The sequence below is a fragment of the Apostichopus japonicus genome, chromosome 12 (genome assembly GCF_037975245.1).
Source record: "Apostichopus japonicus isolate 1M-3 chromosome 12, ASM3797524v1, whole genome shotgun sequence".
In the NCBI taxonomy this organism is placed as follows: domain Eukaryota; kingdom Metazoa; phylum Echinodermata; class Holothuroidea; order Aspidochirotida; family Stichopodidae; genus Apostichopus; species Apostichopus japonicus.
Window position 1 is genome coordinate 1,507,573 of NC_092572.1, and position 18,258 is coordinate 1,525,830.

Consider the following 18,258-nt stretch of genomic DNA (forward strand, 5'->3'; position numbering starts at 1 on the left):
TAAGTGTCAAGGATATTTAAAAGTTTGAAGTTAGAAAATATGATATTACTCTGGGCACGATGACTAGAGTTTGTAATCAGGCTGATGGCTTTCTTCTGGAAAGTAAAGAGGCGATTAAGGTAAGATAGAAAGGGCTTTTCCCTATATTATATCCCAGTAAGACAGTTTTAATTTAATGAGGGATCGTGTAGTGTTTTAAGTGTATGCGATTGTACAATATAGCGATTTTTATGAAGTATTTCATTAGTCTTTGAAATTTGAGGGCACTGACTTTTGATGTGATACTTCCAGGTGAGATTTGAGTCAAGTGGAACACCTAGAAATTTAACTTTTTAGCAAGAGGAATATCATCATTATCAATAAATACGTTAACAATATCAACCTTTCCTGAACAGTACGAAATAGTATACAATTGATTTGCCTACATTTAAAGGCAAATTATTTGCTTAAACAAGTTTAATACAGAATATAGTTCAGAGATAACGACACAAGTGCACAATGAATACCACTGTGCTTAAAAAAATACGTCTTAAAGTGTGTAATGTTAAGAATGTGAGAACAGGTACACACGTCATTGATGCATGTGATAAGATCACGTTGTGGTCCACAGAACCATTTGGGAGGCCGCAGCTTACTGTACTGGTCATAGAAGTTTGATCATTAATGCGCACAACATGTTCTCTCTTGGAAGATAGCTAACGAACCATATATATTTAACCCTACGAGTTCCATAATGGCTAAGCCTTTTTTAGTAAGATGTAATGGTTGAAAGTGTCGAACGCTTTAAACGATTTCAAAACAGAGCAAAGTAAATTCATTGTTATTTAGTTTAATATCTGAACTGTATCTGCTGCCGCCATATATTAGTGGAAAGATTCTCATGAAAACCAACTTGACGTGATAAACTGATATCATTCTTGTCTAGGGAGTCTGTGAGTTTTATAAACATGGTTTTCTCGAGAACTATAGAAGATGTAGAAACAAATCGAGATTAGTCGGTATTTTGAAAACACAAAGGGATCACAAGTTTAGTAAATAGTCGTTATTCTAGCAACTTTCGTACCATAAGGAACAATACCACTAGAGAGGGAAAGGTTGCAAGTATAGGTGAGCGGTTCAAGAAGCTTTTCGCAAATTAAAATTATAGTGACAGTTATACCGTCAGTCCCAGCCGCTGAACCTATCATAAAATTATGAAGGATTGAAGAAATGTCCATACAGTTAGTTGAGGAAATAAACATAGTATTAGGGTAAGAGTTTATAAGAAAACTATTGAAGCCGAGATTACCTTTTTCAATGTACCCAGCTTAGTTCAGACCGAAACTAGAAAATTGACCATTAAAGCAATTGACAACCCTTAATTCTTCGCTATTGTAATTTATTCTAAGTGGGCTTGATGTTTCTGTCATTGCAGGAGGCTGAATGGCAAGTGTTATTAGTCAATTCAGTCTCTGAAGAAGATCCCGCTAGGCTGAAAAGGTCAGGCCTACTTTCTTTTACTCATTCATTGTGCTTACATTGTATTATATATATATATATATATATCGATTTTCATTTATATATATATATATATATATATATATATATATATATATATTGGTATTGTAATTTATTCTAAAATGCATTTCTTCCCTACCAATTATTTCATTTATAGTTCCCCAGGTTTCCTTCTGAATATTTTTATTTTCACTTAACAAATTGCTATAGTAAGACTTTTTTGAGAGCTTTATAGTAGGAATAAGTATATTTTTGAAATTAACGTAGATGAACTTATTTCGAAGAGATCTGTTTGGGGGTACTATTTGTAAAGTATTTTCTTAAGTAGCAATTGATTTAATAATTCAATTAGTAATCAAAGGATTGCACTTGGCTGACCCCTTGACGCCAGTGCGCTTAATAGGATAATGCTTGGCATAGATCTCACTTATTACACCAACATTTTTTTACAAGCATCATTTACATCTGTTTTTGTGTACAGCTGATGCCAATTGAAGTCGTTGAGCTCAAAAGAAAATATATTATAAATACCCGTCGACGTATTCCTTTTTATTAAATAACTGGTAGTACAGTATCAGCAATTTGAAGAATTAAACGCAGCTGAGCATATAATAGGTCAAAATTAAGAGATTGACGTCATTACAGAAATATTGTCAATTTAAGTGGAATTTCAATCAGTAATCCTTGTAGTTTTTTTTATAAGCGGCGTTAATTAATCAGAGTACATAGTATCTCAGAAAGTGGCAACATGACCATCAGAGTCATACTTGAGGAGGTCAATATTAAAATCACTGAGAAACGAGCATGATTTCTGACCCAGGTTAATGGCATTTAGCAGGTTGGACATCTCATCAGTAAAAGTAATTACGGAACCATATGGCGGTCGATAAATAACACCAATTATGCAGTTGCGGTATTGGTGTATAGCTTCAATAATTACAAATTCAAAAGTACTGTAATTGAAATTAAGATCATACCTTGTTAATACTGAACAACATTACGAATGTAAAGCCAACTCCATCACCACCTTTATCAGTTCTATTAAGATGAATGAAGTTATAATTATCCACTTGTCACATATTTGAATCCAAGTCTCAGAAATGGCAACTATTGAGACTCTGCAGTCTAAGTCGTCATGAATGAGATAACGAATATTATGATGATTTTCCATTAACTACGAGTAAAGCGAGATCCAGATGGCTGAAGTTCACTATAACAAATTGTTTGGAATTTGGTAGTTTCTATCGTAAAGATACACATTATAAAAATATAGTTAAACTTTTATGACATGGCAAGAACCGAGTTAGAGATGTCATTAGAAAAATGCTAAATACCTGTATTTTGTTTTATGTTTTTACAAATTTGGTAAATAATATCCGTCACGACACATCTACAGGATAAGGAGGGGGTGAACTGTTACACTGTACGTAACTGCCATGTAAATAATATGAAAACCAACATTTTTTACATGCAACTACTCATCATGCAAAATCAAATTGAAACCAAGCTGCCTGTGCATGATGTACGGTGCAACGTTGGATGAACCTATGCAACAAAATAGCAAACCGCAATTATGTGATTTAATGTTAAGTTAATACATCGAAATGTGTAATATGCTAAATGTATCCCAGTCAGTTTGTAGGTTGGTTTTCCTTTTCTCATGGAAGGAAAGTGTTGATGGTGGGAGCGAAACATTGGAAAAGAGTAGGTTGTTTCGACTATACTCTAGTTAGTTATTGAAGAAAAAGATGGTTATTGAAGGAACGAAACACATATTTAACATTGTTGCTACAATAACAATGAACTAATCAAACGGTGTAGATTAAGTTTGTTTGTGTTCATTCGATTTAACTTACTACTTAAAATTCACGGTACATAAACTAAGAGCTGTCAAGAACAAAACAGTGTTTGTCCGTTTACTCCTTGTCCTTCGACTTCAGTCGCCATTCCATGCTGGATGTGTACTCAATGTTTGTCCTTTCCTTTGATTAGACCTTCCACACTTCACCTCTGACCCCTCATAATGAAGATCTTCAGTATTTCATCCCAGGCTATGTTTGGAAGTTTTTGATAGACCTTTAAGGATAATTTTACATATTTAAATTGTAATAATTATAAATTTGACCTCAATCTCCGTTATTATAAGAACCACACACTTTTTTTTATGGTACTGTAAAACAATCACTCTTTGCTTCTTTTTAGCACTAACCTATTGATATCTGACCTTTCAGCTAGTAATTGTAACCTGCAAAGAACAACCGGATATACACATATTATCCCTCAAGTATGATATCAACATAATCTCCTTGTCAGAGTACATTTAAAGTTCTGATTGCTTAATCTCTATATTCGTGTTTTGTGAATACAGATGGGACAGTAGAAGACTTATCAATGGCATGTGCGATTAAATCCAACCCAAAGTGGTGACAAATCAATAGGCAGATTTGCCATTAAGTGTTCATCAGAAAGTATATTAATACTTTAGAATCATATAACACGAAAAATGTTAGTCTTTATTTTGAATTAATTCAATTTTGGTTGTCCGATTTATCATCAACAAGTCGATAAGTGATTCATCGAAGAAGCAAATCACTCTTATGCTTTACGAAGCCCGTTTTGGAACCTCAACAACACTGAAGTAACTTAAAATACATTTATTCAATTATATCAAACTCTTACTGTATTATTGGACCAAACTGAAAGGACCAAAGGTATGTTTCTCGTCCTTCGATACTTTATTCGCTACATAACTAGTACATGCTAAACCCTTAAAAATCACGACAGCTCAACGCAATAACATATTGATGACAACACAATATAAACTACATACAATGAAGTACTATATATACAGAAGCCTATGTTATCTACAAACCTATGAATACTGTCATATTAACACAAGCAAAGTTTGATCCAGGTTATAGCACTGTAAATAGTACTATAAAAGGTGTTGCACACCATTATTAACCATGCACCTCAACCCCAAACCGTTCTATCAAGGACTACTGAATGAAACATACTCTTTGACAGTTGTTTTAATATAGTAATATTAAGAGTATAACTTGAAGTGATAACAATAACTGTTACTGGTTCTTGTACATAGCTTCTTGATCACTTAGGTGTCTACTGCTTTTATATTCGTAAATTCCAATATCGTTTCGGTAAACATCCTGCGCACTTACTAACTTGAAATATGTAGTACGTGTCATAAATTACCGAGAGGTGTTTTAATTTTTGATGGTGATCTTAGATAACAACAAGTTTTTTCATATCTGCTTTGATGAAAATATATATATGAATAAAGTTCAATCATTATTGAAGAGTGATAGTACATTGTAATTTTGAACTTTGGACTCAGCCACTATGTGGAATTTTTCATAACAATCGTACACACAGTAAACATACATAAACTATGCGAACCAGGGATACGTCTGGTTTCAGGTACAGCTGAATCCTAAACGACTAAGTTAAACAAAATAAAACACCTGTATGGTTTTGTAACCCTTATAATGTTCTCATTTATTTTGAAGGAATTTTAACTGATATTAACACAAGGAGGGGCCAATTGGTCGATAAGTTGCAAAAATAATTAAACTCAACCAGCTGCGGTATATTGAAACATTCCACGATGAGCTTGGTATTGCAGCGTCCGTTTTCTAAGCCGAAAAGAGTTACAGTTAGATGCGCTGACTTAAAGCCAATTGCAATGACAAACCAGGGGATACCCACATGTAACAATGGCCGCTTCTCAGCTTTAAACACTAATCAGTGTATCTTGAAACCATAAGACAGACATTTTGGTAAACAACATTAATGAAATAATTAGTAGATGAATTGGCACGGTAAGCATTAATGTGTATTTGCAAATACAAAACAATACTATGTGAGAATCACAGAAGATGTGAATGTTACAAAAAGGTGTTAAAAACCAAACGTACGACTTATTATAATTGAAATTAAAATTGAGAAACACAATGTCATATATATGACTACAGCGATGACATCGCGCACAAGGCTGATCATAATGTCATTTTTTTGTTTATGAAATAAATCAATTCATCAGTGCATAATAAATGTAGATTCACGTGTATTCCGACTGCAAACAAGAAAACTAAATTGAGACAGGGCTCAGAGCTGACATTTCGATTAACAGAAAAGGCATAATAAAAGGATTGTATTTCTTCTTTTTCTTTTCGGTGGTGAGTTTTATTCTCTCTTGACAATGAGAAATATCAGTCAGCATGTTGGTTTTATAAATATTGTTATTAAACTTTTGCAAGTCGTTTATTAAGCGTTGTTCTCTTGTTTCTCTTGTCCACTTCTTCCACTCTCCATTTTGCATAAACGCTCATAAGAGGCATCTTCAGTCTTGCGAAAAACTGTCAATTGAAAAGAACATTCTTATTTTTAATACGTCATTACAACTATTTAACACCAAATGCAGTATATGCTTATAAGCATTTATATGTATTTCTTATTTTATTTTTTTATTTTCCTTTGATATAGATGTTCAATGGATTATTAAATAAAAGTATATAAAGAGCTGATATTTAGTTAAAGCAAATATTGCTATACATCTTTGTAACAAGTTCTTTTTTTTTATATGAGCCCTGGCATTACACATTTTCTCTTATGTATGCTTACATTTAGTTTATTTTCCAAGTTTATTCAATCATAAAGTGTTAAAGAAGAAACCGCTTGCTTGCATAATGCATGCATTGCGTGGATCCTCAAGTTATACGTTCTTCGAAATAACTTTACATACTCAATATGATTTTTGGTTATGCTATTTTGAATATGTACCTTCAATCTTCTTAATATCAACAATATCCTGTAGTTCCTCTTGTGAAAGTCTTTCTGGGATTTCGCTGTCATAAAACCTTGAGCAAAAGAAAAAAAAAAAACAATGTTAATCTTTTTTGCACAGGTTGACTTCTCAAAGTATGTGTGTTACTTTTCATCTTTGGTTGATTGTAAGAAGATACAGACCACGAACGTCTAATTTCCTTAGTACAATAATAAGTCATATTATGCCATATTATGTCTCTGAAACGACAAACTGTTCATGCCAAGTAGAACTCATAGTAAATTTTGATACGAATGGTAGCATTAACATTTTCATAAGCAATCTCAATCAATTCGGAGGAAAAAATCGTTAACAATTCTCTTATATGAAGTTCGATGCCGTCAATTTTCGAGTTCAACATGTGTAGGGCTTGAAGGTGAAAGCTAGTAAACAATAGTTCTAACCTTAATTTCTTAATTGATTTTTTCGGGGGATATAAATTTAAAAAAAGGAAGACATTTTAACAGTAGTGTTCCGTGTATTTGGGCCTATGTGAATAATGATTACATAATCTTTAAGGCAAATAGCAGTAACATATTAGCTATATTAGCTGTTAAACAATGTCAATTTGTGTACTTAGTTTCATTATTAGCGGACACGACAAGATAGGACATTGGTCTGTACATCATCAGTTTAGTAACATATGGTTGCTTTATAAATGGAAACTTGGCTTGTTAAAAATCACGTAACGTAGCCTATGCTAGACAATACTTTAGAGAGAATTAATATAAAACTCATGAGAAGAAAAGAAATAATTCAAGCGTCACTCACTTTATTTTTTTCGTCATTTGTGGAACCTTTTCCATCACAGCTTTGAATTTAGCTTTGTCTGCTAAATGGACCTCGTGAAAGTCAAGCCGATCGCGGATGCTTGGTAAACTGGGCAATCGAACAATTGGGAAGTCTCCATATATCTCCAAAGATTCAATCGTGGTCTGTTGGCCCAAAGTATTAATGTGTGTGTATTAATCAGTGTTTATTTATTTGTTTCGGCAAACCGTATTTTATCTTAGACTGCTTTTTCACCGTTGTTATTGCGGGTAATGTGCTTTGATGCACATTTATGAGAATATGTGAGGCTACAAGTTAAATGCAACAATGCTGGTAAACCAAGCGACGTATCTGACGAAGCTACAGGGAGACTCGATTGGAAATGACGTCGTGCTTGATGATTACACTTCTACAGTTAATCAAGATACTTCATACCGACAGATATAAAAAAAAAAAACGTCTAGTCAACATGGAGCCGGCCGTCAGCTCAAACCGTCAAATTGTAAAAAGAAGAAACTTAACAAGCTGTTAATCTACTGCAATTATTTAAATATAGTTAAATATAATGAAATACAATATATTGCTGTCAAGATCGTCAAGGCGGCCACAGACGCAACCACTAAGGACACATTTCAGCTAGATGATAGACAGACAATATAACTGGCCCGATGAACATTCACTGGAATAAAGTACATAGGACAAAGGGATAAAACATGAGAGATATAGCAATAGTTATCGCGACGATTTGAGACTAATAATTTAAATGGGATAATTTCATGAATTCAGTATGACAACAACTCATATTATCTACTAGAAATGCCAAGATTGCATGAGAAGCAATGATGCTAATCGGATAATTCAAAGCAGGATGCGAACACTGCTTTCGTTTAAGAAAATCAAATTATTTTCTTTTTCTTACTATTTAATATAATACAATAGTTAATACACCTTTCTTACTCTTAAGGTCCTTCACTAGGTACACAGTTCTAACGTAAAATATGAATGTGTTAGTTACTAGAGGATATCTATAATTAACTATCTCCTTACTTCTGTCTCCTTACAACTCTTCAACAAGTGCAGTATTGCGTCTTGGTGATACTCTTCTGTGCTATGGTTGAACACCAACTTCTCCAATTGTAACATTTTTGCATATTCTTTGTATTTCTCTTCATCTTGCGTTCCCACTTCCAGTAAACATGCTAATAGATCGCATTTACCGACATTCAAAATATTCCTGATTGTTTCAGGCTTATTTTTAAAGAACAGAAACAAATTTTGTTCCAGCATTGTATTGTCTCCTCTGTTTGAATGTAAGTAAATCGAAGCAAACAAGCGAGCAATTAATGGAGATCTTGTAATATATTCTTTACAATTATAAACAGTTCCCATCTGAGATTGCCATCTTTCCAATATATCTGCAACAATTTTGTAATTCAAGGGTCTCTCCTCGGGATTAGGTGTTTGATCTTTCCATTCCTTTTGCTTTTCCTCTAACATGCTGTACACCTCGATGTTTTCCTCTTTTTTTTGGTTTTCCTTTTCTTGCCAAAATCTTTCAAAAAAAGCATTTCTTTGGATTTCGGTAAATCCGAGAACGTCTACCCTTGTGTAAGGTTTGCTCATAACTTTCAAATCCTTGTCGATGTTACAAGAGGTTACCCAAAGTTTCATATTTCTAAAGTTACCAATATTACCCTTCAAGATATGCTCCACAGTTAGCCTCTTCTCACTGACTACATTCGATATATTATTTTTATTATTATTATGATGAAGTCTTGACCAATTGCTAACTCCATCTAACAATACAATGCTATCTTTCCTTTCTAATTCCAAAATTAAACTATTCGCTTCTTCAACAGACTTTTCTCGGTTCATCAGTTTCATGAGTTCATCCAATATACAAGCGTCTTTGGAAATATATTGTAGCTGAAGGTAGATCAGAATAACATCTTTAAGAATTTCTCCATTCTTCCACTTTCTTGATATGTCCCGAAATAAATGTGATTTGCCAATACCAGGCTCGCCAATAAATAATACTCGGTTACCCCGCTCGTCCCTGGATAATGCCTCAAGCAGCTCATGTGTATTATTAACACGGGATGTACCGTTGTCTTCGTAAGTTATCGTTAACTGACAGTCAACACACCAGCTGTCACTGAATGAGACTTGTTTTAATTCTTCCAACACATTAGTCTGTTTTACTTCTGCCAACAACGTTCCTATCGAAAAGAATAGCAAAATAACCAACTTTTTTTAAATGACTTTGTAATGTATTTTCACCAAAAGTCTCCCTCAAACTCAGGCAACACAAACAGATTAAGTATCATTCATTGCTTCAATATTTGATAATTAAAAAGAGGCCATTTACGATCTCTTAAATTTATTCCTCTGGTTTCTATTCACCCACAAAATTAACAAACAAAAAAACAGAGCAAATAAACGATGCCATAACCTAATTTTGTATTTGAAATGTGCATTAAGGTTCAACAGGCATTTGAAAGAACATGAACTAATCGATGCGAGTCCTATTACAATTCATAAAAAAAGAACGTTCAGTTGTACCTTCTAAATATATTCTGGTATGGGCATTCGCAAAAAAAATGAGAGGCGGCAAGCTAGCTTCCATTGTCAAAAACCGATTAACTGTCCAAAACATAAACTTATTAACCAATTAACCGTCTACATTGAATTGTGTATTGTCGTGGGGCATGGGTTAATGATGTTCTAAGAGGGACAGCAATATCTACCAGATTCCAAGTCTTTGTTTAACTATTAGATACCTCCAGCCGTCCGGAAATGGCTCTCACGGGCTTTCTCTGTTATGGACAGTGTCTAGAATTTACATTATGGTGATTTTTAGGAGAGCGTTTCTTTTCTGTTTTCTTTTCGTTTTGTAAAGGCCGATTTCAGTGGATGGGTGCATTTTCAAAACCTATTACCAGGTCGCTGTACTGGCTGCATTGGCCTAGTTACGCTGCTTTCTAGTGATCATTCTCCAGATTTTGGGTGAGTACCGCAACATTTATGACCATTTAATCAATTACAATTCGATGACTACGTTAATCTTTGTAAGTTCGGCAGATTAAGCGACTTGGAACCTGGAAAGATCTATCAAAGGGGTGTGGAGTAGATCGATTTTGAGACTGTAGAATGAAGCCCCGGAAGTTCCAGCATAATCAGCTTTTGTATTATGCTGACAATTGCATAGCACATAATTACATGTCAGAAAGATAAAGTACTCTTTAGCACTGTGAAATATATTTCATACCCCGTACGATGACATCAGATGAGGCGGGGGGAGGGGGGGGGGCTCAGTGTCTTAATTGAATGTCAGAGAGAGTTATAGACATTCCCAGGAACGTACTCCTAGAAAGGGTGGGGGTCCTGGGGTATTCAGTTGTAACATTTTTTCTTTGCATATATTTTTCTATAAGTGACTCATTAAAGCTAAAAAGATTACTGAAATATATGTGTAGCCCCTATGGGGTCCAGAAGCCGTAGTACTTGTAGCGGGAACACTTTGGCATAAGTTTTGCTCTAGTTCTCACCCCCCACCCTCTAATAAAGAATATTAGAGTAATCCTTCCTTAGTTCTACAGTCCATACAACTTTTAATCATATGCAGAACGTAAGCAGTTGAAAATTCTTCAACATTGTATCAAAAATGACAATATCTTATAGTTTTGACATGCAATGACCGCTAGCTTTACCGAAATTCTCACAAGGGAGAGGATATACGCAGCTGGTAAAATCCCTACTATTAGGAAGATAATTATCACAAAACATTTTACAACCTCCCCCACTCCCGTAATAAAGATGGTGATTTTGCCCCTTGTTTATATTTGTTATTATATTTGTTTAGTTGCCAAGTTACACCAAAAATGATGACTTCAAGAAACTATTTACATTTTGGAATTGCTACGTTATCTATATTTGCAACATTTAAAACACACGGAGTCGGTTGAATTGTCAAGTTATCTTAATATGGGATCATGAAATAAAATAGTACTACAACCAATTTTTGAGATCATGTGTTATAGACTATACGTGACAACTCGTCAAGAACCGATGTAAGATTTACTAAGGAAGCAGTGGTGAATCTCATTCTTTCAAATGCGACTAAATAAAGTAAACGAATTTACATAATCAACCCAAGATATTACCTTGCCATCCACCGTGCCGCCGATGTAGCTTACAATAAAATATAGCTAAAGCAAAAAGAATTATCCCCACGACAGCCAAAACACACGAAACAATTACTTGCGTTGGAGAGCTCATCTGTTTCGTGTTGTCTTCATTGCATTTTTCTGAAAAGACATGCGTCACAAAGATGGAATGTTAGATTCACTCCTTTGTTGATGTTGACATTGTCCGAATATCTTGAAGTTAAGTGACTATTATTTTGGGATACCACAAGCTCCATGTGTCAATTAACCTCCTCGGATTCTTATCTGATTAGGTAAAATGATCAACACATCGCTTATATAATCGTGTAATACATATGTATTTCTTCCTACATGATAAATATATATATAAATTATGACAGTTGAAAAAAGAAATAAATTTCTTTGTACTTAAATCATGTTGCGTATTTTACTATATTCAATCGAGCTTTGATACACTTATGTAGCTGCAAATAAAGAAATGAACATGTGCATTTTGCATAACGTTTATCACTAAAGAACAAATACCGGTTATTTTTTCTATAACTGTAATTAACTATCCATATCTTAATTCAAGTTTACATATTGAATGTAATTTGAAAATCAGTTTTATTACATGTATAAAATCATTTTTTACTGAGCACAATGGGTGCTCATCGTTTGCAAGACTTACCTGATCGAATGTTAACTGTCTTATTCCCTATTTTCAACAACTCTCTATTGTAATAAACAGAGCAGTGAAATATGGCATCTTCTGCACATTCTAATTCGAAGAGAACTGTAGTAGAAGTATTCCAGGTATCTGTTATGTTATTCTTGATCTCAAATGATGTCCTTTCGGTGAATGTAGTATTATGTCCTTCGACACTCCAATACAATGTAACATTCGGGCGTACATGTTCTATGTAACAAGTTAAACTAGTAGGATGGTTGGATTTAACTCTAATAATGCATTCATCGCAGTTAGAACAAGACTGGACGAGAGGACACGGAGGTGTCGGCGTAACTTCAAAAGAATAAAAACATATAAACGTGGATTTATGTTGGTTGCGACAATGCAATTTAGTTTAAAATTAATTGTAACAATAACAGTGAACGTAGAGTATTTGAATGAAAGTGGATCTAACTTCAACTGAAGATATATTTCCAAAATTGCATCTAAACTTTCTTTTAATTTTGTGAAGTTCAATGTTAATATGAATCTAGTTATGTAAGACAATGTGTGTGATGGAAAGTGCTACAAAGTTTGTCTACGCACATGAACTCTCCAAAAACAAAAGTCACAAATTATTAAATAGAAAGCTGATTAAACGTATGTCTTACTCTGAACATTCTGATGGAATATTTTTAGATATGAACAATGCAGATATCAAGACCGAATCTTAAAAAGAAAAGAAAAGACAAAGACAAAGAAGTAACATGAAAATGCAAACACCAAGCATCATAATTGGTAAAATTCTCACCTATAATCAAGACTGAAATAGACCGTCTCCACACGGTTCCGTTTTCAAATATTACAGCATATGTGTAAGAGGCCTCTTGTTCCAGCCTAGCATTGATAATTTTCATATTACCTTCAGAGGTGATGTCATAATGGTCATCGTCATACTTTTCTCCACCCTTTACACCATTCTCTAATCTAAGTATTGGTTGAGTCAGTGATATTGATCCCTGGTACCAATAATATCCCTCGACGTTACCGCCAACGTCACAGTATATGGTTTTAGTTTCCATTATCTCGACATGTTGATTCGTAGGACATGTTTGGCAAAAACCTGCAGGTAATAAAACAAAATCTAAAATATTGTTGAAATATCGACGTTGTCCAAAATTTTCGAAAATATTACCCTATGTAGAAATATTGATCTTTCTGTAAGGATTTCGTCAATGAAGCGTTTGCTACAGTCCTCGATTCGACTAATGTCGTGAAGGGTTCGGTTACTATTACGTAAGACCTTCCTATTAACAGTATTAAAAGTACGTTACCTTGCACCACGAGGATGGACAGCATGAACAAAGACGAAAACATTATCATGAAGTCAAAGTGCCTGATGCTATCTGAAATTAAGATAGAAGATAATGGGTTCAATAACATAGGGCCTCACGTTAAGAAGATTGATATCAAGCAATGTATTGAAAGCAGTAGAAAGACATAGGGAGAGGGGCATCCATGACAACATTTAATGTGAGCAAAGAACGAAAATTAAACAACTAAAAACTAACTGTGAGTAGTAACAAATAAAAGTGCAACAGATTTACCACGGGTTTCGAAACCGGAATTAAACGATTACAAGTCTTTTGCTTTATGAACTGAGATTATGATATCTCAGTTGCAGGTGATCCGTATCTAATCTTTTCGTTCCATAGGATGCCAGTCGGAAGTGACAGTGCCTTGCATATTACCGTGCAAACAGTAGTCCCACACGGTTTCAATTCGATAAAACCAACCCATCAGAGAGAGGAAAGAATTATGGAGCCAAAAGTTAATTGATCTTTATAACAAACATGCTGTTAATATTTAGTCAATTTTCTTCTAATATTACCATTTGTTCTACATTGTGGCTCACACTGCTAGTCATATGGAAACAAAAAGAGCCAAGCAAACAAGACTTCAAAGTTTGAATTGAAGTCCACGATTTTTTATTTTTTTTTGCTTTTAATGACTTTAATTTATTGTAAATAAGCTGCGCTTGTATTATGGAACATGCGGTAAGTCATTCACCGTTAGTACATCAGAAAATGTCGAAAACTTCCTGTTAACTTTACTTATGTATCTCGTAGAGATTAAAACACACAGTCCAAGACTTCTGTGATTAGCATTTCTGTTAAGGAATATGTAATAATTGCTTCCAATTGCAGAAGTTAATGGCTAATGTGTAAAGTAAAATATCATGGATAAGTAAGGTCTAGGTTTGTTTGTATTCTTAAATGAAAGTTGAATAATGCTGGAATACAACTTTTTTCTAGTAACCAGATCAATACCCTTTCAAAGAAAACATCACAATCATCCCACAGAGGAAACCTGGAATCTATCCAAGCTTGAGATTTGATAACACATTATAAAAATAAACATAATGGCACAGCTTCCTTCTCCCTTCATGTTTGAATTTCATAAATCTAAGTCTTATGTTAACATATCAGCTTTCACCGATTTCAGTAAAGTTTCATTCTAAATATCATAAGATTTGACGACTTGAACTTCAGCTATACACATCACTGGTTTTCGTATACAGGCCATTACATCTCCAGTGAACTCTTTGGGACAAAAAGTCACAAAGTTGAAACTAAATGTCAAATAAGTTACATGTTTTTTTTTATGAAACATATGAAGACAACTATTGAATGCTAAAGTGTTATTTGTTACTACCACTTTGCTAAAGGATAAAGGAAAGCAACTATTCTCATTTTACCTTTAGATATATGTTATGGAAAGGCAGCTGGTTATAGAAAATAAATTCAAAGAAAAATAATTAACAAATAAGTTAAAGTAAGATTAGAGTACGTTAAGCCTTTAGTTAGGTTATTACATGAAAAATCACCTTAGCCATCTGCAAGCTAACATTTGATTTCACCAACTGAGTAAACATAGACCTAGAGCAATGATGATCGTTTACTCCACGAGATACATTTGTACATGTGTTACATGTGTGTAATGGTCGATACTGTCCGCCTTTCATATATGAGTAGTATATATGTATAGGCTAGGCTATGTGACTTAAAAACACGAAGTCAACAATGTATATTGCATATTATCATTAGACTAAGTATTGCTAAGTTGTTGTAATAACGTTGAAACACACCTCGGGTATTTGCGTGACGATTGTTTTTATTGGAATACTTGCAGTTTGACTCAGTGCATCAATACATGGCCCAAAGGCCATGAAAATTATATTATACGATAGTAATATTGTTAACTCGGGGTTCTTGAGAATGTTCTTTTATGTAGGTGTAAATACAAGAACTTAAATAAAATGAGATCCTTTTTCGGCTTGGCGTTCACAAATGCAGACGACTGGGTACAAAACACACGTCACACACCTTCACCAGCTCATTAAAAACGTTTTTTTTTATTGTCACTACGAGCCTGTTCACAACGAATTATGAGGGTCAGTCCGAATATGAGGTTCGCAGGAATGGTTCCAATTGACTCGTTACGCTCTGCATCATTCGCCTTATCTTTGCATTATAACACACATATGATATACATACATCGTATGTCTAGCCTATGAATCGATGCCATATCCTACCCTAGTCCTAGTCTTAGCCTATACGTCAGCCCAGCTACCGCTCAAATGGACAAACAACGAGTCATCAATATCATATGTTATCAATACCGTGCCGTCACTACACCTTCCAAAGGCGTAATTGGTTCATCCATCGACCAGTGTTACACTACACTGTTGAATTTAACGTCAGCAATGATATTAACGATCATAATTGTAAGTATTTAGCAGTTGATAGAGGTAGAATTCACATCATATTTAAATATACAAGCTAGACCATATTCAAATGACTTACTCAGAACTTTTTGTTTGTGTTTTCTACTGATGAGTAACGGACCGCTTATACAGCGTTGCAGGGAAGCTATTCTATGAACATAGTCGAATAAACTCGTATTACCTTCTATGGTTTGACGAAACGTGGACTTTGGAATAACGATTATAGGCGGAGCTTGCTGCAAAGTAAATTTCTGCTATACAAATGCAAGTGCGACACTCTTGTATCATTGGATTTGTTATCGTGTACATGTAATGATGGGACAGTTTTCTTTGATTATCAATGGCATTGCCATGTCATGCTTAAGCATTCATCATAACTGTTTGAACAATATGAATAATATTCTCTTAACAGAAATTAAGGACAGTACAATTTATTTAAAGCTTTACTTGGGAAGACAATATAGAGTGTTATAATTCCTTGAAACTGCTCCAACCGGCCGCTGTAATTAAAATTTAAAATAAAACAAAGCTGTAAGCAAACTGTTATCCACCAATCGCCTGTGTTAGAGAATGTGTCAAAGTTAGAGGGCCTGGCGTTTCGATCCTAGCAGGATCTTCTCCAGAGGCTGAATGACAAGTCATAGTAACAGAAGGGACCTACACATACGGAATACAGACAGGTTAATGAGCAGGGTGAACACAAAAGAGAAGATGTAAGATGATTAGTGGACAAGGGATGGAGAGAAGAAAGAAACCAACAAGGGGATCGTTCCTAGCAGGATCTTCTCCAGAGGCTGAATGACAGGTCATAGTAACAGAAGGGACCTACACACGGAATACAGACAGGTTAATGAGCAGTGTGAACACAAAAGAGAAGATGTAAGATGATTAGTGGACAAGGTATGGGGAGAAGAAAGAAACCAACAGGGGAAAGAGGAGAGGTAGGAGATAAACTGAAGACAGACAAAGAAGAGTAATTTAAATTACATATATTCATATCATGAGGCTTACAATATACTCCTGTACATTATCGATGGTATTGGATTGGAAGAATATGAATGAACTGGTGAGGATCATGAGTGTAAAACTGTTGTACTGAGTTAATAACCAATACCGCCAACTTACACACCGGTTCTAATACAATAGTCCAAAGGGTAGTTAGGGTATACTTGAACTTGAAGGCCGATAACTTCAGATGAACCGCAGCATGCGCACATCTAGTATACAGCTTAGTGTCAAAGTCAGGGTACCGAGACCGAAAGAGAGCAAAATGGCTATGAATTAAAACTGTCACGTCGGGTGGCTTCCTATTCAACATTTTAACTGTACCTCTTATACTCTAATTTGTGATGTCCGTATGTTCCTTCTTATTTCTCGTTCATTCTTTTTAAGGGATGTTCCCATACAAACCCTCACTTCTGAATGTGTTACCTTTAATAGAAAACTCAATTTCAAATAGGTTGTTTACTTCATGATAATGCTGTTTTCTCACTTTTAGATCCTGTCCACAGCCCCTGGATGTGAAATTTAATAATTTAATTGACGACATTAATAGTTTTTCTAATTATGATCTCAATTATCATGTTTATAATACTTTTCTTTGTCTTGCCAGTACTACTGTGCCCAATAGGTTAATATACGGTTCATGTCCTTCTAAGTCATGGTCACTGTAAAGGAAATTGTGCGTACTGTTGTGATCGACATGTAAAGTTGTATTTCGACTTTAACCATTTAAGGATTTGCTTAAAATCTTCTCTATCCGTCAATGACTCTAAAGTGAAAGGTTTTACAATGTCATGTCATATTTCTCATTTAGTACCTTGAATTAACGTCTTACTTGTGATAATAGCTCCTCTGTGTCAATACTGGACAATTTTGCCTTTGTTGCACTCCCTCTTAGATCAAGATCTATAAAACTAAGTCTTTCACTTTCATAATGTAGCTGCTTATATGTACGTTTCGTTACTCCATTACAATTCGTTGTTTTCTACTTTCAACAGTAGTAGGAATAATCCACAAGGAATGGGGACTAAGGTTATTTTGTACTCGTGTAATACGAAAAGAAAACAAACAAGATCTTAAATATAATGAACACCCCAAACGAGAACAGTTATAGGAGTAATCGATATTTAGCAATAAGATTATTTTTTTGTTATTAAGAAGAAACATAAATTCTGTTATTATGCTAGACTTTATAAGTATTCTGGTAACATCAATCAAAGAATCCTTTTAAATAACCAATATTATTCTAAAGGATATTGAGGAGACAGCTCATCGTGGTACAGAGATCAATACTGTTAGAGTCTTCTTCACTGAAGAAGGTCTAAAAATGCATTTAGAACTCAGTTCAGATGACAATACTTATTTTCACAACGATTTCATGTATTATCCTAATGTTTGTACTATGTCACAGTTATGACGAAATCTTTCCAAATACCATGTAATATAACAGCATTTATATCCACACGTCACTAATGGCGAAGTTATGTTTCAAGTTTTGGTTTCGTCACATCAGTTTAATTACAGGTCAATAATTATTTTACCT

The 18,258-nt window shown here is 34.4% G+C and overlaps 2 protein-coding genes across 3 annotated transcripts in view; one reads left to right on the top strand and one right to left on the bottom strand.

Annotated features, from left to right (window-relative positions):
• Positions 1 to 18,258, top strand: part of LOC139977301 (uncharacterized) — a 52,347-nt gene that overhangs the window by 10,988 nt on the left and 23,101 nt on the right. The gene's annotated exons all lie outside the window — the stretch shown is intronic.
• Positions 1,756 to 17,055, bottom strand: LOC139977679 (uncharacterized). 2 transcript variants are annotated; one of them, XM_071987170.1, is made up of 9 exons: positions 15,793 to 17,055; positions 13,261 to 13,332; positions 12,738 to 13,049; positions 11,948 to 12,280; positions 11,275 to 11,418; positions 8,159 to 9,330; positions 7,112 to 7,275; positions 6,298 to 6,374; positions 1,756 to 5,873 (listed from the first exon to the last, which is right to left on the bottom strand). In XM_071987170.1, the coding sequence occupies exons 2-9, from the start codon at positions 13,307 to 13,309 to the stop codon at positions 5,782 to 5,784; spliced, it is 2,343 nt and encodes a 780-aa protein (XP_071843271.1). In that variant the 5' UTR covers positions 13,310 to 13,332; positions 15,793 to 17,055; the 3' UTR covers positions 1,756 to 5,781. The 2 variants fall into 2 exon arrangements, with proteins under 2 accessions (XP_071843271.1, XP_071843272.1); XM_071987171.1 differs by lacking the exon at positions 15,793 to 17,055 and adding an exon at positions 15,609 to 15,782.